General features: G+C 37.9%; 1 protein-coding gene across 1 annotated transcript; it reads right to left on the bottom strand.

Annotated features, from left to right (window-relative positions):
• Window positions 1-16,555: 16,555 nt before the first annotated feature.
• LOC149077890 (transcription initiation factor TFIID subunit 10-like) lies at window positions 16,556-26,813 on the bottom strand. Its single transcript, XM_089241494.1, has 5 exons — window positions 26,684-26,813; window positions 23,920-24,116; window positions 22,135-22,199; window positions 20,171-20,279; window positions 16,556-16,826 (listed from the first exon to the last, which is right to left on the bottom strand). The coding sequence occupies exons 1-5, from the start codon at window positions 26,697-26,699 to the stop codon at window positions 16,737-16,739; spliced, it is 477 nt and encodes a 158-aa protein (XP_089097620.1). The 5' UTR covers window positions 26,700-26,813; the 3' UTR covers window positions 16,556-16,736.
• Window positions 26,814-26,965: the final 152 nt, after the last annotated feature.

Below are 26,965 nucleotides of genomic sequence, written 5' to 3'. Positions count from 1 at the left end.
ATAGCGAGCAAAATTTTGAGGAATCGAAACATAGACGAGAATGTGAAGGCTATAGTCGATGGAATTATCGATACTGCCCCAAAGATAGTGTCAAACTTGACCTTTACTAGTTCGAAGTTCAACAGAAGCTTCAATTATTATCTTATTTCTGAATTTGACGCATATCGCTCGTCGGAAGAAGTTCATAAAGATCCACACCCTGATAATTAATCACACACGTTATTTCTACGCTATTTCAGATGTGTCATAAAAAGAGCTGGTTGCGATTTCCAACTTGATCAAAAACTTATCTTCTCACTCGTTCTTTGATAAAAGTCAGTGAAGATGGACGTAAATATTATTTCGTAATATGAGCCATATTGATATTTGCAAAAAATGGTGGTTGCAAATTATGAGGAGGTTGGGCGGGTTCCATCTAATATAAAGTGAAGACTTTTATTCTTGAGTATTTTACTTTGAATTTAGGTAACTAGGGTGGGCGATCATATGAACTGCAGTGAAACCTCGCTACAACGATATTTTTACTCGAATCTTGTTTGGAATTGCGTACAGTCGATTGTTAAACTCCTCTCGATACAATGACGATTTATTTGATAAATTTTTAACATTTTACTTCGATAAATCCCTCTATAACGATTCTTTTTTGAGGATATTTGGAAACAATTATATCCTTTACATTTTACTTGAAACCACCTTCAATATATTTTGGCATTCTTAACCAGTGTTTGTTCTTTCGAGGGTTCTTAATGAAGAAAGTATTTTACGCAACGAGTTCTCTATCAGTGCTAACGAAATTGCCTTGAAGCTACTTTCTGTGTGGTATTCAAAAAAACGTTTTGTGCGATAAACCACTTTACAGTGTGGAACAACCAACTTAATTTTGTTAATCAACTAATGAATTAGATTTTTTTTTTTTTTTTGCTGCGAATAAACGCTTATAAATGCATTTTATAGTGGCACTAGAAACATGAATTCAAAACATGCCAACAACAGCATAAATTTGGTAGTGCAACTGATGATAATGTGTACTCCTTGATGAAAATTGGAATTGTCATTTGATATATTGATGAATGAATGAATGATGATAATGTGCTACTTCTCTAAATAAACACTACTACTACTAAACCAGACATGCACCTCATCCGTATTCCTCTGTGGAACTTCTAATGAACTGGTACGAATGTTGGAATGTGTGTGTATGTATAGTGAACCTTCCGTGAAGTTTATTTCCGTGTAGTGTTTGTTATGTGTAGTGCTGCCATCTGCAATAAATTTTTTAAGCTATGAGTTTTTTCTCAACTCACATAGTGAGTGAAGTGCAATGAATGAATAACCGTAACGTTGTAGGCCTGTTGCTCTCTGCGGCGAGACTTTTTATCGGGGAGATCGGCTCGCATTCGCGCCTCGAAGTTGGAAACCGCAAAAAACTCTAAATAAACACCAAAAATCATCGACCAATAAACACAATATGGAATACTCTAGAGTAGTGGTTCTCAACCAGTGCTCTGGGGCCATGTGGACCACTTGCGCTCCTAAGGGGGGCCACGGGAGCAACACAGATGAAAATGGGAGCCACGGTAAGTGAAGAGACCGCAGAGAGCCGTGAAGAAATAACTACTTTCAGAATCCAGCAGAGCTGTCCATAGAACGAAGGTCATCATAACTCATGCCGTGGAGCCTTTTATGATGAGATCTCGTGCTATGATTTTCGAAGGTAATCATGCAAATATGTAAGCTGTTACTTCTAGTTAAGTATGGGGCTTCCGGAAGAAAATATTAATTTAAGGCTTCCCAAAGCTGTTAGTCGTCCCGTATATACAGGACTCACGGCCGTATTTACCGACACTGTTTAAACTACAATCGTAAGGAGGTGAGATCGAAACGGATTGGTAAAATTCAGGATTTTAACCAATCCACGTCGATCTCTAATCCTAAAATCTATAATGCTCAGATCGCCGAAGTCGGCCGAGTAGGTTAATGCCCATAACCGCCTCAAGTCGGCCCAGCTAGGGGGTATGGGTATGTTTTGGTGGGCTTTTGTCACCAACGGGGAAGAAGATGAAAGCTCTTGTCAGAGGCGGGAACGGAAAAGACAACTGCAACGCCCTATCAATGGGATTTTAAAAGCTGATGTACTAGAATGTTCCTTGAGGATGGACTAAAGGCGCGTTTACACACACCGTTTTATCGTACGTTCTGGGGTGGACCAAACCGGTCTGAAAATCGTGTCATTTTTTGGGGGTGTCTACACGCAACGATTTTTCAACCGTTTTATCTTGCGATCCAGCTTGTGACTGTTGATGGATGTCCACAATGGAAGACGCGCTCTTGCTATTCACTCTTTACCAATTATATCAGTTGCAGAAGAGCAGGAAGAAAAATAAAAGAAATCGCAGGTCAGAGACATAATTTAATATATTAAAGAATCCATGAAGTGGGGGGAACATAATATAAAATCAAAATACAAAAAAAAAACCGAACTATTCACAAAAAATGAAAATTACCCAACGAAAAAATGTTGGCGCACTGCCATGGGTGGGGAGATACGCCTGGGGGGGGGGGGTCAAAATGAAGTCGACAGATATAATGTATATGCGTATATATGAATTGACATTATCATCATGCCCCTTCCCCCCCAGACTTCAAAGTCTATCTCCGCCTATGCGCAGGGCAAGAAAAATACGTACAACTGAGGTCGGTAAAAGGCAAAAAGTGCCCTGAAATATGTCTTCTGATACGTGGATTTTATAGACTCCTTTGAATGGACGCAGACCATTTCAACTTTCGGGGGTCGCCGAGAGATGTGCAAACAGTTTGACCGTTTTCTTCGTAATTGTTTACTTAATCCGAGGTGGCCTCGGTCCGATCCTCCTCGAATTATCGAGAGACTACCGTAACTCTCTACTTGAGTTAAAATACCACTTTCAGAAGTTTCTCGATAAGCAAAATGGATTATGGCGTGCAAAACATTTCGTACTGCCCTCAGCCCGAAATTCAGGGTTGAGGATCATCAAGCAATTTACAAAGAGATAATACTGTGAGGAAAGGGGTGTTTTCAGTATATATATATATATATAGAAAAGTTATCTCCCGAAAATCCATTGAAATTAACCTTCTAAACGGTGAAGACTCATATATGAGTTCGAAGACAACTACCGTCATTTCGGCCTGAACTCATATATGAGTCCGAAGACAACTACCGTCATTTCGGCTCGAACTCATAAATGCGTTCGCCAGGAACCAGTTCCTTCCCCCATCTCATTGTACGGTTAGTGACAGGTACACAGTGTCGTCAAACTGCCCCTTCCTGCAACAATGTAGTCCTCTCCTCCCCAAACTTATCAATGTTTGAAAAGAAGAATAGCTTATTGAGAAAAGAAGGATTACTTGGTTTGAAAAGGGCGCAAATACCCACGTTGTAGTTGAAAAAAAGAAAGAAAGAAAAGGAAAGTTTTTACCAGTAAATTAGAGATTGTTAATTGATCTGACAAAAATATTTATTATTCGTATCTATGATTATATATTCAAACCTATGAAATTTAACCACTGTTCTGAGGTTTATTCCGAATCCAATAATTCATTCATCATCCACGCAGAAAACTACAGTTAGTAGCTTGGTTAGGGCAGCGGTTCTCAACTGGTGCTCCGTATGCATTTTCCAGGGCTCTGCGACCGGTCGAGGAAAATGAAATGAATAAACAAACTATGATAAATCAATTAAAATGCAAGGCCCACGGGCTCGGTGAGTGAAAAAAAATTTAAAAACCGCTGGGTTACGGTGTGTTCGTGTATATTTTTTAACGAATGTTCTATATATCATTTGTTTTATGTACTATGATTCTTGGGCAATTTAATGTTCTACTGAAATTGTCACCAAATTATTGAAGCATCTCATGGAAAAAAAATCTCCAGCGTGGCTTCGTTAACCTCTTGAGCAGGACCGTCATTTGGGGGGGTCTGGGGGGGGGCGTTGCCCCTCCCGGCTTTTGAAAATACACTAAAAATGGTATATATATATATATATATATATACATACCATACATTGTATAATATACATAAATCACCGGTGCTCCCAACATACGGGGTCTTGGTACCTTGGTACATTGCACATGTGCCTTCATGGGGAAGTTAAAAGGTTTAATTTCCAGAGGCCCTTGATGGACCTCATTGTTTTCTTGCTGCTTTAAAACTGAAAAATTTCCGATAGCGGAAGCTGAAGATATTTCCAGTCCGGAATTCGGTCCGGAGTGATTGCGTGGGGCGCTGGATTTTATTCGTTGGTAAAATGAATACAAATGAATATTTTCCATGGCCCTCACAGGGGTATACCCGATAAGCTTCCGAGTCGGGGACCCCGTTTCATTTTGGGGGCCCAGGATGAATCTTATTATCTTCTGGGTCCGACGTATTTTGTTGGGGGCGATGGGTTTTATTCGTTGGTAAAATTAATAGAAATGAAAATTTGTCGTGGCACTCGCAGCTGTGGACGTCGGAAAAGCTTCGAGGTCGGTGACCAGGGCTGTCATTTCAACTTTTTCCAGGGGGGGGCAAAGGACATGTACTGAATATATATATATATATATAACCCCCCAATGACGAGCCTGTCGGGGGCCGATGTGGAAATTGATAGGTTTCATTTTGGGGGCCCTGGATGAATCTCATTGTTGTCTTTTGTTTAACATTGTGGAGCTTGCAACAGCTGAAGCTTGAGATAAATGTATTTTGTAAACGTATTTTGTTGGGAGCGATGGGTTTTATTCGTTGGTAAAATGAGTACAAATGAAAATATTTCATAGCACTCGCAGCGGGGGATGACCGACAAGCTTCCAGGTCGGGGGCCCCATGTGGAAATTGACAGGATTAATTTTGGGGGCCATGGATGAATATAATTATTTTCCGTGGAATTTTGCAACAGCGGAAGCCCGAGATGAATCCAGTCTGGGTCCCTCACTAAAATTCAGCGAATTGGAGTCTGGGGACCCTCGTGGAGAAGTTTTTCGGGGTTACTTGATGAATCACATTTGTTTTTTGTTGCTTTATTATCTTAAAATTCAGTAAGCTGATGCTTTCACGTGTCCCTTTCCATAGCACGCTGATGAAGTGGGACGACATAAACAAGATATGTTGGGAAGGGGGGGGGGAGGATTGGCCGCCAAAGCGGCAGGGGGGGGGCAGAGCCCCCCTAGTATTAAGATATTCTTATACAGGGTGCATGTCATTTTACTTGCGAACCAGTAAATCCAGACTCGTAAATACAGCAAAATAACAGGTGCTTGAGTTTTAAAAAAATCTCATCTCTGTTGTACTTTCAATTGTCTATTGTGTGCCAATACAACAGCTGTTTTATCGGACTTCTTAAAACTGGCTATTCTTCTAGTACCCACAGTAGGTACAACAGATAAGTGTGCACAAAATGACCATGGTGCAACAAAAATAAATCCAAAATGAAAGAGAGAGAGAGAGAGAACTAGTGAACGCTTTTTCTCAGAAAAGGAACTTGTATCAAATAAATGCCGAGCCAAGTTGGCAAACCCCTTTTTTTTTGTCAAAATGGTAGATGCAAAGATGAAATGTCCTGTTTTTTCTCCTTTGTGATGTTACTAATAGTTTTCTTTGTAAAGATTCGCGATCCCCAAAAAAAGTTGAGGAATGTAAACTTCCTGGAAAATGTGCAGAAATCTCTCTTGTGATAAGATTATCTGCCTTCGGCGGAGATAAACTTGGAAGTCTGGGGGGCGTGGTCAGTATTGCTGTGGGAGCAAGGTGATGATGATATCTATACACATATACATTAGACTAGTCGACTTAACTTTTGACGTTGCGGGGGGGGGGGGGGGCGCAGTGCACCCCATGCCACCTCCCCGTATCTCCGCCCATGTGATCTGCTATTTTTTAAATTCGAATTCAGTCATTTCCTTGGATTCCATGCCATTTTTCACAAAAATAAAAAATACTAAACTATTACTCGATTCTCGAGTAAAATAACTTCCCCTCATTCAGTTTTTCGCTCGATATAATCAGATAACTCTATTTCTTTTTAAATAAAGTATTTCACCATTGACTATTGTTCATTTTGAGGCATATTTCTGGAAATTTTTAAATACATATTTTTGCACTATAAATGCGTTTTCTTTTTTTAGCATATTTTTCATTTCTGACTTATTTCTGAATTCCGAAATGGACGATTTTTTCTTTTTTTTTCCTGGGTGTATTTTCTCTAAGGGAAATTTCCGCACTTTAAATACATATATAAATAAATAAATAAATATATTTTAATTATACGTATATTTTTCAATACCCCTCCCCCCCCCACATATTCTGAGCCTTTAGGGCAGGCATATTAACGCATTTTTAAGGCACATATTTTTATATTTTATGCATATTTCGGCATTATAATATGAGTGTTTTTGCTTCTTTTTTTGATTTGTTGGAACATTCCAATTCATTTTTTATCTCTTTCAAATGCATATATAATTTTTTTTTTCAATTTTGCGTGCATTTTTCATTTTTGATGCCATAATTCGGGATTATTCGACGATGGTTTCAATTTTTCGCATATATACATCCTTTCCAAAAAAATTAGAATACCCAGAAATTTACGAGTTTCCTTTTCTATCATGATCATATCATATGAGCTTTCGTATCTTGAGCATATCGGTGGCAAAAATTTTTCATAAAGTAGATTAAATGCGTCGTAAAATACCAAATTAATTTTTTCCTCTTTGTTTCAAAAAATTGGAACATTCCGAAAGCTGTTTGAGAAAATTAGAACATTTGGCTTAAAACCTATTACTGTATTACATGAATATTTTCATGCAAATTTACATCAACTCGATCGAATAAGTGTTTCATATCTTTCCTCATTATGTATGCAAACCTACAATCATTCAATGTTCGCAATACGGGTAGAAAAACGGGAAATTTCTGAAAAACGCATAATTACGCATGTATTTGCTAGGACTGTGTGGGGGGGGGGGGGACGCGTGCTGATATCGTACGAATACATTGTATTTGTACTGTGGCCATCTTTGGTCTTGGCCATGGATTTTATGCATCAAGACATTCAATTTATGAGTGTCCGGCACAGACCCGAATCGGGCCTCAGCTATAAATCCCATCTTCGCTATCGGCTCTCCGATAGCGGTTTGTAATTGATCAGTTTTTATTAATTAATTTATTTTATCCTGAGTCCGCAATCTCTTGATAAGATTAGTATCAGGTACAATCATCAGATATCACGAAACCATCGAAATATCGATGAGGATTGATACACATTGGCGAATTCTTGATACTATCTGCGTTTTTCATCTTCAAACGAAGTCTTTAGTGGAAACAAAAAATAGAGGCCAATGGATTAGAAGACATCTCTGGATGGAGGTGTGAACGTTAGGCTCTCTACCTTTTGATTCCAGTTGAAGACGTATGGTATGGAGAAAGAAATTGCATTTTCTATCATGATTTTGACTCTTTCTAAGCTATTACTTAATTGCTGCAGCAAGTCACATAGGTGGAAAGATGAAAATGTAAATTACAACCATACCCTTAATTTGAGCTTTCCAACTTGAGCTCTTTATGAACTGCTCTCGTAAATTTCTAGGGTGTTCTAATTTTTTGAAAAAGATCGGGTATTTTTATTTCATGGTGTAATTCGACATTTTTAAAAATGCAGATTCAACTTTATTTTTAGTGCATGTTTCATCCGGGCTCTAGTTACAACTTTCTTTCACGTTTTGAATTCCAGAGACTTTATATACTTCGAGTATTTGTGTATTTAAACTTTTTCTCAGTATGTCACTGTGTGTTTTCATGTATTATTTTTTTTGTAAGATGATTTAATGCACCAAATTTATATATTTCAGAGAAAATTCTTTTATTATATTCCGATGCAAATGACTGTATATCTAATATGCGTATTCAATCTCACTAAACCTACGCTCATTTTTGAAATTAATTCCACGATCATAAGATATCATGGAAAAAAAGAAATGAATATTCAAAAAGAATGTGAGTAAAGCATTGAGAAGCAGTTTTATACCCGAAAGTTTTGATAAATTAATTATTTAATGATGTTCCAAGGTTGGGAAGTAGCTGTAGTTTTGCTCGAATAGATTTGTATCAACTAACAAATATCAGTTGTTACAATGCCTTGCCTCGAATAGTAGTAATTCCAACAACACTGATTTAATCAACGCACATTATTTACGAAAAAGCTTTTCGATTTTCAAAAATAATTCACATTTTAGGTGAACCTCAAAATCGCGAGAACATACTTCAACACTTGCAAATTTAAAAAATACAATTAAAATATTAAGGGGCATATATATAGAATGCTTCTCGAGATTCAGAATATTTATAGTGTTCAACTTGAAAATATTGGGACATTTTCAAATACCAAGTGGATGGATTAGTAATTTCTTTTTAGTACGCTGTGACATTTCGTTACTAAGTTAATTATATCAATATTTCACAAGCGAAAGCAAGTAAATTTTTTTGCCTGTTAAAGCTAATCTATATTGATAGAGTTATTTACCATAGAATGCTGAGCATCTATAAACACGCTACAATAATTTCGTTCAAAATTTTGAGTATATCCCGCCTTTATGTGTTTTTTATTTAGTTCGGAAAATAGAAAAACTTTGGAGAAAGAAAGGAGAAAGTACATTTCTGGGAAGAAAGGGTCAATCACCGGGCGTTACCAGCCTGTCACTTCGGTTCAGCCCCCTCTCGACGGCTTATCATACATGCCAATTACCCATTGTCACATACTGGGGGGAAAGCATTCTAGAATCACGTGACCCTGTGGTCATTTTGAAAAGATTTTGTGAAAATAAGTAGCTTTTTTTGAAGAGGTTTTGTGTTCGACCCTGAGCCGTCGATAGGGTTTTAAAGGGTGAACGTCAATGCAAAGGGTGGCATGAATATAAACTCATGGAGAAAGGGTGGGGAGAGGGAAAGTGGCGGAAATTTGGACGAGTCCACTTCGAACACAAAAAACTTGGTATTTTCACGACCCTCCCAGGGTCCCCTCCTTGGCGGTGTACCACCTATTGATTCTTATTGATTCTTCCCTTTCTATCTGGGCGTTAAAGAGTTGTAAACTGTGTCGGTGAAAGGCCGTCAAAGAAGTTACAAACAAAAAAGTCGAGTTTTTTCTTTTTTTCACAGATTCCGTGATCCAACATTATTTTTACCCGTGGCCTGCTCCGAAAAATGACAGAAATAACACCCATATACCGCCGCCCCCACCCCCTTCCAAAAGCAAAAAACTACCGAAAAAGAATTACGCAGAACGACTAGATCCGCTTAAGCACTTAGTTCAACGTGGTTAATAGAAAGGGAGGGTACAGAAGTGTGTGAAATGATAAATTTCTAAAACTTAATTATTGATTAACTGATAAAAAAAAATTGATGATACGATTTTTGCATTTTATGATGATTAAATTTTCGGTAGCATCGAAAATAATTTTTGAATTTCTCATAAACGAAATAATTTCTTTCAATTAACACTCTTGCTCCAGAGAAGTGGATTTCAGAAGAATATGGACCCTGACAAACACGAAGTCACGTTATTTCTACGCTATTTCAGATGTGTCATAAAAAGAGCAGGTTGCGATTTCCAACTTGATCAAAAACTTATTTTCTCACTCGTTCTTTGATAAAAGTCAGTGAAGATCAGTGGCGTCGGAGCCGGGGGTGCTGTGGGTGCTTCAGCACCCACGGTAATTTGTGACATGGATCCGAGCACCCCCAGAATTGATCCAAAAATTAAAATTTCCGATATAAAACTAAAAACGAGCACCCACAGTTTCGAAACACTTCCGACGCCCCTGGTGAAGATGGGCGTAAATGTTATTTCGTAATATGAGCCATATTGATATTTGCAAAAAATGGTGGTTGCAAATTATGAGGGGGGTGGGTTCCATCAAGGACAAAGTGAAGACTTTTATTCTTGAGTATTTTACTTTGAATTTGGGTAACTAGGGTGGGTGATCATATGAACTAGTGAAACCTCGTTACAACGATAACACTGTTCAACAATTTTTCATTTTTTACCAAAATGAAAGTAGCCACTTTTTATAAATTTTGCGTCGTTGAACACGAAAATCACCCTTAAAATTCTCTCCTAGCTCTGTGTTTTGAAAAATTTCACTGTTTACATTTCACGTGTAACGCTATGGGATGTTATAATTACGATATGGAAATGAAAAAAAAAAAAATAATAATATCGGAAAAGCCATAAAATAAACACTGCTGTTCTTGAAAAAGCCGCTATCGACTCGCCTGTTTCTTTCAGCCTCCGTCTCATGAATCACATGATCGAGCGGTTAAAGCCAGTTCCATCCAACGGCCTGTCTTGTACGTGGCAGTGCGTGGTGAAGTTCATATTGCACTGGTGTTTGTTTCTGAATTTTTTTTTACTGATTTGTTTAATTGGTGACTTACTGCAATATAGTGACTTTGTACACTGCTGGCCACCCAAATTGCAACACCAAGAAAGACAAGAGATATCGCAACAATATTTATTTTGTAGATAACATGTTGACCAAGCATCAAATGATTAAATTTATAGACTTCTGTGAAGTGTGGTTCCTGCCAAAATCAGTAGCCAGAGTAGCCGCCATTGTTGGAGATCACCGCTGCCACACGTCTCGGCATTGATTCAAAGAGACTTTGGATGTGTTCTTGGGGTACAGCAGACCAAGCAGCTTCCACGCGTTGCCAAAGTTGATCTGGTGTGGCAGCTGGGGATGTAATGTGGGTCAATCGTTGAGCAACCATGGACCACATGTTTTCTATCGGCGAAAGATCCGGAGAGCGAGCTGGCCAGGGAAGCAATTCAATCTGGCGATTGACGAAGAACATTTGGACAATGCGTGCCACGTGTGGTCGCGCATTATCCTGTTGAAATATGGCTGTGGGCAAGCCCTGAAGGTAAGGAAGGACAACTGGCTCCAACACCTCGGAGATGTAGCGCTGGCTTTTTAAAGTACCGGCAATGCGTACTAGAGGAGTGCGAGAGTGATATCCAATACCGCCCCATACCATAATACCCGGTGCAGGACCAGTGTGGCGGTGCATAACGCAGCTGTTCAGCATCCTCTCTCCACGGTGTCTCCAGACTCGAATCCGACCATCGTGGTGTTGCAGATAGAAGCGTGACTCGTCAGTAAAGACAATTTCATTCCATTGTGCCGTCCACATCCTTCTTTCATCGCACCATTGGCGGCGGAGACGTCTGTGGTTCTGCGTCAAGGGTAGACGAAGCAATGGACGTCTTGCGGACAGACCACTCTGCTGTAAACGGCGTCGAATGGTACGCGCAGACACTGGATGATGCGGTACAGACTGAATGTACTGTGCTATGGTTCGTAATGTGGCTGAGCGATCCGTCACTGCCATACGCACAATACGCCTGTCATCACGTGAAGTGGTGCACTGAGGTGGATGCGGTCGAACACGTCGGTCCGTCGTACCCTCCTGCATCCAACGATCACATATCCACATTACAGTTGTTTGGTTTCGTCCAACACGACTACCGATTTCCCTGAAAGATAATCCACAATCTCGGTAGGCCACTATCCTTCCTCTGTCGAACTCGGATACTTGATCAAAAGATGATCGCTGTTTTCTACGAGGCATAATCGATCGTTTTTTGGAAAAAACCACAAGAAAAACACAATTGCCGTACTTCAAATCGTCGAAATCTCCAAGCCTTAAATAGCGCTTTGAAGTGGCGCCACAGGCGCGCGTGATGTGCGTCTGCGCTGAAATTCTAATCATTTGCATATCTCACCTCCGCTAATGCATGTTGTAAATTTCATATTATTTGCATGCTTCCTTCAGGGTGTTGCATTTACGGTGGCCAGCAGTGTACATTTTTACATATTTTACATAAATTTTGTGGTCTACTGAATATATACAGCAATGCCCCGTTCCTGTATAAATTCGCCGGAAAACATTTACTATAAATGCGCTGACGTGATTTGTAGTTTTAGGAAATGGCCATTGACTTCTGCAGTGAAAAAGACATATGTACTGTACTTTGGGTGTCACGTCGGAGCCCAGGATAAATCATGGGCTCTCCCACGTTTGTTGTACGACTTGTTCATCCACCCCGAATACTTGGGGCAAAAGTTTACATGCGTTTTGATGTGCCTGCCGTTTGGCGTGAACCAACAAACCATAACACCGATTGTTATTTCTGTATGGTACTGTGTGCTTGAAAAAAGGAATTAATACGAAGAATATCGAATACCTTGTTAGATCCCACTGCGATTCCATCTGCCATTCACACAGCGGTCCAAGGGAACTTGATGTGTTAGAAAGTGTTCCAGACATCAGTGATGCAGATCCAACATTTCAACTGACAAGTACCCCCTGTATCGTACACCGAATCACACAATGTGAACTCCATGACCTCATGGAACCTCTTGCTGCATCTCCGTGATCGTCAAAAAGAACTGTCAACATTTTTCAGCAGTGACGATGACTTAGTATTTTGCAATGATGGTTGAATTTGGTTGAACTACATAAAGCAAACAATTGGGGACTGTTTATAGATGCCTCAAAAACAAGCCTGAAGGCTGTGCTATGCTATTGCATACTAGCAATGAAATATCACCATCAATCCCATGTATCAACGTCTTCTGGATCTTATAAATTACAATCAACATAAGTGATTAATACGTGATTTGCAAATGAATATAAATGTGCTCGGTCTACAAGGCGGGTACACAAAGTGCTGTTGCCTATAAATGTCAGTAGGATAACCGCGCGAGGCATACCTATTATAAACAGAAGGAATGTCCTCTACGAACAGCTTTGTTGCCTGGCACTAAAAACGTTTCATACGAACCTCTAGTGAACCCTAACAGCATTGTCCTACCACAGTTGCACATAAAAATGGGATTTATGAAAGCCGTTAATAAAAACGAACGTTCATTTGATCATTTTTGTCGCAGCACGGACATTTTCTGCACACGAGGGCTAATTAGACCGGGACCTACAATTTATTGCCGATTCCGAACGGCAGGCTTGTTTTTTATACTCGTCGAGGGGTTGGTGCGCTAACCCCTCGATGGGGGACTCCCTGCGGTAACAATTTTTTGTTGCGGTCAAGTCGCCGTTTTTTTGTTGTACCCCTGTGTCAGGAAAGTTTTCTGATAAGGACGAACCGGGTATCGAACTCGCGACACCTCTAAACATCCTTTGGTACTTCAGGCGAGTATCTTATCGACCGGGCTACCGCGCCCGAACGTTCATTTGAATACTCATGCCAAACGTTTCCACGTCTAAGTACGGAAAAGGTAAAATAGAGGGTATTCGAGAGGTCATAGGTCCCCAGATACGCAAGCTTTTGCAAGACAAACTCTTTGAACCCAATTTCAATCCTGATGAACTACATGCCTGGCATTGTTTCCGGAATGTTAGTACACAATTTTTGGGCAACTTTCGTGCTGAAAATTACAAAGACCTAGTGGAAGAACGTATGTGTCTTTGAGAAAATTGGGTGCAACATGTCACTAAAAATGCACTTCCTGCATTCACATATTGATGTCTTCCCAGCGAATTGTGGCGTTTTCAGTGACGAGAAAGGAGAGCGATTCCATCAAGAGATTTCTGCAATGGAGCAGCATTACAAAGGAAAGTGGTCAGTTTCCATGTTAATAGATTTCTGCTGGATGATCCAGAGAGATGCTCCGGACGTTTCCCCACAAGCGACAGGCAAAAAGACAGCATGTATAAATAAAGTTTAACTGTTATTCATACTATTGTATTCTCATAGCATTATATGTAAAAATTTAAACAGTGAAATTACTCAAACCTGAGCCAGGAGGTAATTTTAAGCGTGATTTTTGTGTTCAGCAACCCGAGATCTATAAAAGACGGATATTTTCATCTCTGCAAAATTTTCACTGTTGAACAGTGCAATCGATATAAGATTAAATTCCTGTACGATATTTTTTCGAACGTTGTTTGGAATTAGTCTAATGTTAAAAACTCTTGATACAACGATATCCTTTATTACAGTAAATCCCTCCCCCCCCATAACGATATTTTCTTTACGGATATTTCGAAACGCCAATCCAAAAAGATGCCAACAGCAAGCATACATTTTGGTGGCGCGACTGACGATAATGCTACCTCTTGATATAACGATAACTCCTCTACAACGGTATTCTCTTGGTCCGTAGAATATCGTTATATCGAGGTGTCACTATATTGTTTACAAGACATTTCCATAGTTTCTCATAACATCGGCCGTCCTGACTTTTTTTTTTCAACAAAACTGTCTTGGATTTTTATTCTTTCTGAAATCGAGTTAAGGTTATATTTTCCTAACAAATTTATATATACAGTATTATATAATGGTAATTTTGATTGCAAATAGGGTGTTGATAGGACTCTTGCATTTCCCAGAACATTCCCATATTTTCCTAATTTTGGCTGTCCCGACTCTTGCATAGAAATAGCCTCTTTTTCCTCACTTTTTCAACGAAGCCCAATAGAATTTTTATTTGTCACTGGCATCAAGGATTACAATTCTTTTTTTTTTTCAACTTGTAAATTATATCATAATTATCAGGATAAATATGAACATTCATATCACACATTTGTCACGTTTTTTGAACTTTTCTTGTTGAATTAATTTAAATCCATTGCGATTTGCAGTAGTGCTTCATTTCCAACTATTAGCGATTTTTGCAATTGACTAGCGACATAGCTTAAACTTCAGTATAATTTTTGATGAAAACTGGTGATTTTCATTCTTTTCTTAAAGTAATATGGCCAGTCTATAATTTGAATATTTTGATTCATCTCACATGTTTATCATATTGGCATTTTCTTTGAGAAATACAATTTAACCCATGTGATTTTTAGTCGCATCTAATTTCCCACCATTTGCAATTTTGCTCATCTTTTTGTGTAACTTTTTTATATAGTAGCACTGTCCTGTATTTTTTATGAGGAAAAATATGGTGGATATAGTTATTAATTGTCAAACATTAATAGAAGCATACACTCTGTCTGTAAAGAATTGAAATACTTCATGGAAGGCACTCATATCCTGGAACCAATTTTTCATGGGCCTCTCTCTGTGGAATTCATAGTATGAAAAATGGAAATGTTTATTTCGGGCTGGGGCTATGACTACATTAAGGTCACTGTATCTAGGAAATTATAAGTGGTACCTAGGTAATTTGTTCCAGGCCCTTCTGTGAATAAAGACATTTTGTGACCTCAATTCCCTGGCATACAGAGAGCGTGGATGGACAAAATCTGGCATGTAGGCAAATCTGAACACCTCCAAAAATGTCACCAGGCTCTTGCAAAAGAATTTCTAAAAAATTTTCTCATTTAAATCAGTGTTTTGTAACATTTTTTCACCTATGGGCACCCCCTCCCTTTTTGGACCATATTATCCTTTCGAGCCCATCCTGTCTTAAGTAGCTCCCTCATCCAGAAGTGAAACATGTTCAACTTATTGGGTTGATTTTTAAGAGTAAATTCATAATGAATAAAAAAAAAGGTTCATAAATGATTGATCTTCTGCTCACTACTCCCAACAATTGTGTTATTACAAGATATACAGAAGACTGGATGTTGTGAAGATATTTAGTATTTGAGATGTTCATTTTTTAAGGAAGGAAAAAACTCATCTCTGCCTCTACCGGGAGTCGAACCCGGGTCCCTCGATAATCCGATTTGGCATATATACGCTCTAGCGAAGGAAAATCTCTATCTCCTCTGTAGCTTAGTGGTCAGAGCACTCGTCCGGCAATCGAGGGACCCGGGTTCGACTCCCGGTAGAGGCAGCGGTGAGTTTTTTCCTTCCTTAAAAAATTAACATCTCAAATACTAAATATCTTCACAACATCCAGTCTTCTGTATATCTTGTATTAACAAGTGGAGAGCAACATTCATGTCATATATATAGCCCTCTGGTGGCTCGTCGTCCATGAGCTATTAGCTGATCGGTTTCACCGTCCATTGCACGGTTCCGTTCGGCATATATACGCTCTAGCGAAGGAAAATCTCTATCTCCTCTGTAGCTTAGTGGTCAGAGCACTCGTCCGGCAATCGAGGGACCCGGGTTCGACTCCCGGTAGAGGCAGAGATGAGTTTTTTCCTTCCTTAAAAAATGAACATCTCAAATACTAAATATCTTCACAACATCCAGTCTTCTGTATATCTTGTATTAACAAGTGGAGAGCGACATTCATGTCATAATTGTGTTATTTCTAAACTGTTGCTGGATAACAAAACTGGCAGCTGTCTTTTTCAAGATAGCAGCACCCTTACCATGCCACAGAAGCGCAGCTGTTATACAGTGGCACAAAAATTTATGTATGATTGTTGTAAACAATCTCAACCTAATTACACGGTCATAGAAGCTCAGACAGCATCTATGGTTAACATGTAATTGACACATGATTCTGAACATTTTACCTGGCCCCAATGAACTTCAGTTGACATAGCAACCCCCTCAAGTATTCAATACATTGTATAATGTGACTGATCAAACGTAATGAGTTGAAACACACAAATTGAATTTACATACATAAAAAGAGCTGATTTAATGTACACATATACTTTGTACAAAATAAAAGAGGAGAAAAAAAAACAACTGAAGTAGTTCTCTCAGAACAATCACATTATATTCCAAAATCAAGAACGCTAATGTATGTACAGTTAACAAATGGTTGCTGCATGAATAGATGAATACCCATTCATCAAGCAAAATAATGTGGCTTCTTGACATTGATACCATATTCACTGAGGGCAGGAGTCAAGTCTTCCATTGTCAAGGTATAACGCTTATCCTATGAAACGCAAATATACATAAGTTAAAAATTAAACAACGAATTATTGACACGTAGATACATACAGCTAAACCTGACTACAACAATCACTTAATATAACAATAAAGCCCCCCCCCCTCTACAAAGATTATTTTTCAAGTCTTATTTGGCGATGCAATAGCCCTAGCTTAATGTTGAACCACTAACTCTCAATATATCAATAATTCCTCTACAATGAATTTGTTTTCTTGGTCTACAGAATATATATGAACGAGTTACAGTGGTGTAAATCACATTTTCAACAATTCTTACTAGGTCCAGAAATGCAATATATAGATGTGCTAAACTTTTGAAAGAAAAAAATGAACCAAATCAAAGCTTTAATATTTCACTTCTAAATTGTGAAATCACAAAATTTTTAACATGGGGAAATGTACGGTAATAATTCTAGTGAAACCTTCTTTTTCTCAAAATGAGGATTATTGACTTTTACACCACTTTTTTTTTTTCCTTCTTTGAAACTGAGCACAACTCAGATCTGTCGTCATGGGCAGACCTGAGTGAGTTATGCTGGAAGTGTAAGTATGTGTACCAAATAGTCTGAGTGCGTGTGTGTCTCAGTGTTGTCTGATTTTTCAGTGCTGTCATCTATTTCAGAAGTGAAGTTTAATGAAAAATAATGAATTTGTACTGTTTGTAGGCCTGTTGCTCTCTGTGGTGAGACTTTTTAACAGGGAAATCAACTCGTATTTGCACCTCGAAGTTGAGAACCACCACCATGGCGATGGTTGGGTTCAACCCTGGTCCCTGCGATGCGAGTTCGTCACTATGACCACTCGACCACCACAGCAGCAACTTATATCACTGTAATATCAGAAAAAAAGATTCTTACTTCATATGGCTGGCCTTATTGTGCCCATACATCAAGAATGGTTAAAATTATAAGTGGTACCTAGGTAATTTGTTCCAGGCCCTTCTGTGGGTAATGACATTTTGTGACCTCAATTCCCTGGTATACAGAGAGCGTCATGTGTTTACATTGAAATAGAAAAGATTCTAGGTAATCACTAGTTTTAAACAGAAAATGTTAGAATTAAAAGCTAAATCCAAATTTCACCTTCAAATTATCTAGCAGTATTACTTCAGTACGAGAAGAATAAAAATAAATAAGTTTAATTTTGCTATATCCTCGTAAATAGACTTTCAGAATTTGTTATAAAGAAAAGTAGATTTGACACTGTACCAGGAGATTTAAAAAAATTTACAATATCACTCAACGCTTACCATGGTTGATTCTGTGTTCTACTATGAATTTGATACTGGGTTTGACAAATAAAAATGTATTTAAATGTATTTGTTTTTTTTCCTTCTAGAGAAATGGTCTGAAACAATATGCAGCTGGGCTAGACAAATCCCAGATGCCAGATCGCTATGGTGACTAGGAAATTGGTATTCACTCTCAAAATTGTAAATGCATAAGTGCTAAACTGAAGTGTAAGTGTGACACAACATTTTTTGATTTCATAATAATGTGTCTGCGCACATGGGAAGGAGCCATAAAGTCCTGAAAAAGTATTAAAAAACACATTAGTTAGGACCCTTTTTTGTGCATGCTTGGCTTTTAAGAAAATTGGCTGGCGCCTAAATTTTTTTTATTTGTCCAGCCTTTTCTTTCTTTCAAATCAATTTGTCCAGCCGATATACAGTGATACTTTGGCTTATGAATTTTTTGGCTAGCGAAGATGTTTTTCTTCTGGGTATGGATGTATGTGCTAACATAAAACAACTGCTTGGTGAAATGAATTTTAATGGAAATAATCATCAAAATTACTGTCACTTGAGCCCGATTAACTTATGTTCACCTAGAAATCCTTTAAGTGAAAGACTCAACATTAAACTGAACAGTCTGGACATTCTAGGAGCTTATTTTTTTTGTTTGCGCCTATCAGACACAGAAGTGAACTGACCAAATCACAAATAAATGGGGACACCTACGATTCCACTGTATTGTGCCAACACCAGATTTAACAGATTAAAGTTGGCATTGGTTCTGTACATATTATAAAATGAAAAGATCTTCTGTATCTCATCTTCCTGGAATTTTCATTCATCTAATTTTGAAGCTGTTCAAGTCAGCCTTCAGTAGGTCTTTGTCTGTTTTACCATGCTTTTTTGAGTGTCTTCATAAAACTGATATTTTAATTTTAGGAAGTACCTGGAACAAATTAAATGATTTTCCATAGAAACCTATGGGAAATCAAGTTTCAGCTAACAGATTTCAGTTAGCGAACATGATTCTGGAGAAAATTATCTTTGTCAGCTGAGGTATCAATTTATATAAAAGTTTCTGGACTGAGGGGGTCCCTTCACATGCTGGCAGACCCCTGACATAAGATTGGAAAATTTTGTGTTAACACAAAATTAAATCTAAATTCGTTCATTATATCAATAGAACGGTGACAACATATTTGTTTTACAAAACAAACTGCTAAATACAATAACTAGAGTTTCCAACATTAAGGGACATACAATACTCAGTCAGATTTTGATAGAGATCACTGAGAAGAGGAATTTGATGCATAATATTGAGAGCAGTGCCATCTTAACGCATGGGCCCATTCGTGTACGGCCCAGGGGTTCTCAGGTGCATAGAAGGGTCCTGTGATGAGATCTATTTCTATTATTTTTAAGAGTAAGTATGCAAACTGGCAGACTGATAAGGGCTTTCCTCCCTCAAGCATTAGCTGCAGGAGGCCCCATGATGTTTTCTAGGGCGTAGGATCTCAATATATAATTGCCATAATTTAAAAATGCAACTAACCTTACATGAGCTTAATGTTTCTAAAATATTCAGAAACCCACACTATATTACTTATCAAAAGATCTATCTTTATTTGAATCTAGAAAAACGTGAAACTGTCTACCCATTAAGAATCAATATCCTGCCTCCACAGAAAGCAAACAAATTTTTCTTCTGCTCAAACCCAGTTCAAACATCACAAATACTGTACATCTGATCATTTTTGTTGCGTCACGGTGTCATTTTCAGCACACGAGGGCCAATTAGACCGGGACCTACAATTTACTGTTGATTCTGAACGGAAGCCTTTTTTTTTCTATACTCACCAAGAAGTACTGCACGTTTGAGTTGTTCAAGCACGGTAAATAATGAACATAAAATTTAGGAGTCAATATAAATTTTTTAGTCACCACAATGATCTGGAATCTGGTATTTTCAAAGCATTGTTTGTACAGCCTATTTCTTGAGATGAAAAAGTCTTATACTAATGGGAGAGGGGAAACGGGATTGTAATAATGAAATTCCCATCAAAATCACAAGTAAACAACCATAAAAGTAAGGATACCTTGGCAGCTTTCTTGCTCTGACCAGCTCCTCTCATCTTACAATGCTGCAATGCATCATTGGCAATATCAGAGATGAATTTCTGTGCTGCAATCGATACCACACGAATTCTGAAATAAAGATCAACGTTCTCATTCAAATGATTATACGTTCACAAAGCATTAGAAAAATAATTATTATTCAAAGCAATGCTCCAAGAAAGAAATTATGAAAAAATAATTGTTACATGAAATAGGCCCAACTATTTATTAATTACGGTAGATCGATCCTCGATCATCTGGGAAAAGAGGATCAACCACAGTACAAAAATTTCACAACCTCATGAAAGCTGAAGGACAGCCGAGCATGAAATCATTGCAGAGGCAATGTAAGGTTGAAGAAAGAGTGATATAGCATCCCATCATTCTAAAACAAACGTTATATATAGAGGATGGATGAATGTAAACTAGAAAATGCTGATTTGTGAAGTATGAAAATGCAGGGTAACGTGACCTATTTTGCCAAACAAACGGGGTGATGGACGAGCTGAAGTGGAACATATAACACCCTACCAACCCTGTCCTATGCTGGACCATTTTCGAGTTATGGAGGATATTTGATTATGAAAGAAAAATGTGTGAAATCTGAAAAAAAAAACCAGAATTTGTGAAGTTTCTGCAAAACCTACAAGCAAACTAAGCACATATTTGGAAAGAGCAAAAACAAAAAAAAATCCTATAAGGTATTCACCAATTTCACGAAATATCTGGATTTAATGGCAAGCTATAAGCACTAAAAATATTACATAGGTTTAAAATATAGCTCCAAAATTTTTAATCCCTAATTCCGCAAACACCCTTCTAGTACGACTGGTTAAATTTATGAAAAACTTGTCCATTGCAACAGCTTTCGAAAGGGTTCACAATAAACTATATCTATGGTCTGGTTCAGGAGAAATTTAGCTTTTTGTTTGCAATACATCACCAAAATCTGCATTAGTCAAGTAGATATTTGACGGAAATTCAGAATTGATGGTTGCAGATTTTGACATTTCGCAGAGAAAATCCCATAAGGTCCCATAAGGTGAATTTTATTGCATGGTGCTGCTGCTGCATATTCTGCTCACAGTTGCGTTTCAGCACAGATTCCCCCCCCCCCTATTTTTTTATGGTGTTAAACTGCTTCTGTTAGGGCGATGATTCACAACTATTTCAAACCCAGCAGAATTTATTCCTCTGGGTAAATTTTATTTTGCATTTTCATTATTATTTTTTTTAATTGGTTAGCACAGAGCACAGTCCATTCAATTCCCTTGTTTTTGAGAATGTGTGGATGCCTGTTGGATTATTCCTACATATAGCCTGGATTATTAAAACAGTCGAAGAAGGAGCATGAAAAAAGAAAGAACAGGTGAGTGGAAAAAAACAGAGCACCGAACATGGGGGGGGGGGGGAACCTATGTTAATCAATATGGATAACTAAACTCTGCTTTGATCAAAAAATTTCTTATATTATCTGAAGTCCTCATAACTGTAAAGGATTTTCCCCATGTTATAATATTGGACTGTTTCCTACTTAACAAGAGTGATAATAATACCAGAATGAAAACATTATCTGCTGTTTTAATACATTGTGTCTACTGCATTAAGATATAGTGTATAAAAACAAGGCCTTAATTTCTCTGTTAACATAGTTTGCTGCTGCGTTATGAGATCGAGAGTGTATACAGATATTTGACACTGCTAAAGGATTATCAATTTTGCTGTCACTTTGATGTGTATTAAACTTCAACCTATAAGTGAATTATGTGTTGATATTTTATAAGGTAACAGCGAAATAGGTCTGGTTTCTTAAGATTGAAAGAAACAAAAATTATCCATTAACAGATCTACATGTTTGCCTGTATAGGCACATTCGGAACAACTTCTCTCCAAAGGATCACAAAATGATCCAGATAGCAAAACAAAAAAAATAAAATAAACTTACATTCGTGGATCTGATGCCTCGAATCCCGCAGAATTGAGATAATATGCAGTCACAGAGTCAGGAATCTGTAGCATATGGAATATTTGGATGTTAGAAAACAAAGTAAAGACATTATTCAGCGATATTTAATGCAACAAGTTTCTTTTTTCTGTCTAAATTTTAAACTTCTCTCATCAATATCATTTGTCACAATAACTCCCTCGATACTGATACTTTTCCAAGAGCTGCAATAATTTCTGAATATTTGTTTGGTAGCAAGTCCCGAATAAAACAAGTGTCTTCTAGTCATTTGTATTTCATAGATATAGTCAAAGTCTGCATACCTCTTTGGGTATGGCTTCTAAAGCTGTGCGCATAGTGCAGCAGCCAAGAGGTATCAGAGTAGATAATAGACACTAGAGACGAAAACAACTGTATTGTTTTGTTCTATACTGCACATACTCGAGACCCGAGACAAATGAGAGAAAGAGGCCACTCAGATGGTGCGCGATTTGAACAAATCTGTTTGTTTTCACCTCAGTCTGCTGATTGGTCCGTTTCTCCATTTTTTCCTTCCCTCTTCTGTAGGGGGATCATCATCACTCTTACATTTCAGAGCCCCTCTGGCCCTTTTCTCTATCCTCTTCTACCATATGCCAACATCTCTTCCTCCACTCCCATGCATTTTTTTCTCCCTAGTTGCAATTGTTGTAACTCTTACCTCTTCACCCCCCCCCCCCCCTACGAGCGCAGCCTATAAAAACTGCACATTAAATCAGGATGAACTACAGTCGAACCCCAATTTAACACAACATCCTGGTTTCACATGTGTAAGGCCTAGAAACGGAAGATTTGTCTGCTGAAAATTTCTGGTGCAAAGCAGATTTAGTGCAACATAGGCACCTTTTACCTATGAAAAAAGACCAGACACACCACAATTCCCATCTTAGAGAGATATCAAAGTATTTTCCCAAAAGATGGGTGTATATGGAAAATTTTATTATCAACAACAAAACATTGTCGTCTCAGACGAAGGCAATGAAAAATAAAATATATAAAATAAAATAAAAAAAATAACAAAAATGATTATCAATCTGAAATCATATGATAGATAATTAAAATCTAAACAACAAATGGCAATGGGTAATAAAAATCATAAATAGGGTTATAAGACGATGATGTATAGATCACAACATAGGGACCGCTATAACAGAGTTCAACTGTAATTTGTAGAAACAAGCATTGTACTGTACATTATGTGACAATGAAACAATTTAATTTTAAAATGCTAACAAAAATACAAATCACTTTATCGCAAACAGTAAACAAATACAAGATGAGAAGCATAATACAGTTTTGGCGCTCGTTATAGCAATGTTTTCATATTATGACTGTCTTATGTGTTTTGGTTGGTTTTGACATGTCTGATTTAGATAATTATTTTGCACCGCAAACCTTCCGAAATATTGCATAAAGAAATTATTTTTACAAAATCGGGCTGCAAGCCTGATGTCCAGACTGGATGAGGCATCAAAACCAAAGTGGTATTATTCAATTTGTCTCAAAAAATGCTTATCAGATAACACTATTGGCTTCTATTTGTGGCATCAACCTTTTGAGATACAGTGTAAAACATTTTCACTATGAAAAGTGATGAGGTATTCTCAATACTTCCTGAAATATGAGCGTTTAAATTATTTTGCTACACAAATTTTTGCAAATACACCCAGTATCATAAGATGATTTAAAAGACACATTCACGTAAAAAAAACCATGCATTGCGAGGAATTATTGCACCATACTTACTGTTGGAGTGTAGTCTTCCATGTGAACTAAGAAATCGGAGAGAGCCTGGCCAGCAGATTTAGTAAACATCGTCGGGGAAGGCGTAGCGGATTCGCTTGGGGAAGATGACACTGTGGTTGTGTGGGTATTAAGCACCACTTGTTCTTGAGTGCTGGCGACCTCCATCGATTCGACTGACGAATTATCATCGGAAGGACCTGCAAATGTAGCATAAAGTATGAGTTTAATGCAAAAGAAATAAAGCCTATCACCCCACAGTCTGAAAAAATTAGAATACTTTCTCTCGCTGAAATACTAAAGCAAATGCATAGGGCTATAATACAATGAAGAATGTCTCTTATATAATACAAAAAGGTGCTGATCTCCCCATTTCACATTCACACATCTTGCATTGCATCTTTAACATTATTAAAAAGCATCTGGCATATGTACGAAAATCTTTCGAGTTTTTGAATGTCGAAGAATATATATATTTAACATGCACAAGATATGATTCAAGTTGTGTCTGGTGACAGGGGGATTAAGCCGGTTCCGTAAAGCCTAAATGTTACGTTTTAGCAGTTGAAATATCCGCAATAATTCATTGCAGCTTTAATTTTTTTGCTGATGTCATTGGTCTCTCTCCTTTTTTATCTTGAACTTACGAATGGACACCTTATGGTGATACTCAAATGTCCACAAGGCAAGGACATGTTGGGAAATAAAAGTCTTTCTCTCTCTCTATTTTCCAAAATGATATAGTTTGTTCATAGTCTATTGATCATCCAGAAATATTTTTTGAAGAAGTTGTGAATCTTGTATAATCATCCAGCACTTAAAGTAGCGAAGAAATCAAGAATCTGGTACAGACAAATCTGGAATATTATCTAACGCCATCTGTCGGATCTTAGGATACCCAGTAGACCTAGAGCAAAGGTGCTCAACCTATAGGCACTTTAACAGTTTGAAAACTTGTTGCAGGACACCTAAATGATAGGCAAATGTGTTGCGGATCACTTAAGTTAGGGTAATTAGATATCCTCCTTTTTTATGTCATTTCAAGCATTTTCCTACGTGTCCAAAAATTCACCCTTGTGTCCTCCTTTTCAGGTTTCTGGAATTATTATTTTTTTTCCTACTTACAAAAGTTTTTTTCCACTTTGAAAAACGCATCTCTTCATTGACGTGTGTTTTTGTGGTTTTCCATTGACCAATAGCTGTTGAAATCACCAGAATTTTTCTTTGTTTTTGCTTTCCTTTTTTGTGGTTGTGTTTCAGTTGGGAACAATTACTGGTGTGGTCGGATTCACTGGTCAGAACAGTAATGCCATCTGTTGTGAAAATTTAGAAACATATCAGTGTGTGTGTGTGCGCGTACAGGCATCCTTCTTTCTGTTTTTGAATGCATTGTGAGTTGCTTGAGTGATTTGTGAATGTGTTGTGGGCCACTTGAGAGCAGGGGTGATTTTTTTTTTCTACATTGTTGTGGATGGGGGTGACTATACGTCCCACATTTTCTGGTGGTATCATAGTTTTCTTTCATGTCTCGTTCAGACTTTTTTTGAGAAAAATATGCCCCAGTTTTTTAGTCGATGTTTTCTTGAATTTGTTATTTAATCAAAACTATTGATACAAGTAATTGTCAATGGATTTATTGAACACAATATGGTTATATTCACATTTCGCTTTGGGTGGAGAGTGATCACCCCGATCGCAATAGATCCATGACTGCTTGAGTGATATGTAAATGTGCCCACGGGTCACTTGAATGATTTGCAAACAATGGTGCATACATTTGAGTGATCTGGAACACTGTCTCATGTTACTGTATACCATGGCTTGACGAATCGGTAAATTTTTAGGCACCAGCAAAATTTCATAGGTGCAAAGCATTTCTCCCCCCCCCCCTTTCCCCCAGACAAATAGATCCAAAATAGTCCATTCAACAGCACTTGGGAACTACTAACTTCACATAATTTCAGAAAATTTTGTGGTTCAGAGACTTCAGTTATCAAAAAAGAAGGAAAGAAAATTATGCGCTAATGTCAATGCTTTAGTCACCATAGCCACCTGGGATTTGTCCAGCCCTCATGTGCACGTCTCACGAGCATCAAGCAGCTGGTTAGTGAGATCTAAACAATCAGTCACGGGTTACTCAGCGATTTATTTCACCAAACACCAACTCCGGCCATATCAAATTATTGCACTTTGCTGCCATTAATGAGACATGTTGGAAATGAAGGCGCTTTTTTTGTCGATGGTCAATCTATATTTTCTCTTGGGTTTGAACCTGGGACTGTGACAGCAACTTTCGTGGTGGGAGACGAGCATCTTACCACCATGCCACTGGGGCGCTCTACTCAGTGATGTGGAAATGTATCGCGGTTCACTTAATAAATCTGCAACTGTATCACAGGTCAAATAAGTGGTGATCTAAAACTGCACCACGGGTCAAATAAGTGGTGATCTGAAGCTGTGCCACAGGTCACTGAAATGATCTGCAAATATGTCGCGGGTACTTTAAATCATCTGGAAATGTGCCACTTGGTTCATTCATTATACGGGGGCTAAACATAGTGACAAATATTGTGAGGAGGGGGGGGGGGGGCTTGGGCCAGATACAAGTTTAAGCTTGCGGTTTTTATCACAAATGAAATAACAAGTGCGTGGATAATAAAGTGAGCAATTTCGGGCTTGAATTAAAGATCAACAAATTATAATGATCAAGAGAGAAATTCATGAAGTAATAATTATCATCACATAATTACGATTGGAATTATTATACCTGGTGCTGTCTCCATTGCTAAGCGATATTTTCCAATACTTTTGTATACGAATTATCAATTACAACACACACAAATATTATCAATCGCGAAGAGTGCGTGCATACACAAAAAATTCATTCAACTCAAGCTTTTTGTTTCTTAGAGATAGAGGAGCAGACGGCAATATAATAATCTGACTTGTTGATTGTTTAGGTAAAAATCACTACAGATGTCGTTAGTACACTGAGGAGATTATTTCCTAGAGCTTTCATGCAAACATGAGCTGACCATACCTTTCTTAG

The sequence above is a fragment of the Pholcus phalangioides genome, unplaced genomic scaffold (assembly GCF_987345545.1).
Source record: "Pholcus phalangioides strain wild (caught in Gottingen) unplaced genomic scaffold, Ppha-v1.0 ptg000014l_1, whole genome shotgun sequence".
Taxonomy (NCBI): Eukaryota; Metazoa; Arthropoda; class Arachnida; order Araneae; family Pholcidae; genus Pholcus; species Pholcus phalangioides.
This window is presented reverse-complemented; position numbering and strand designations above follow the sequence as displayed.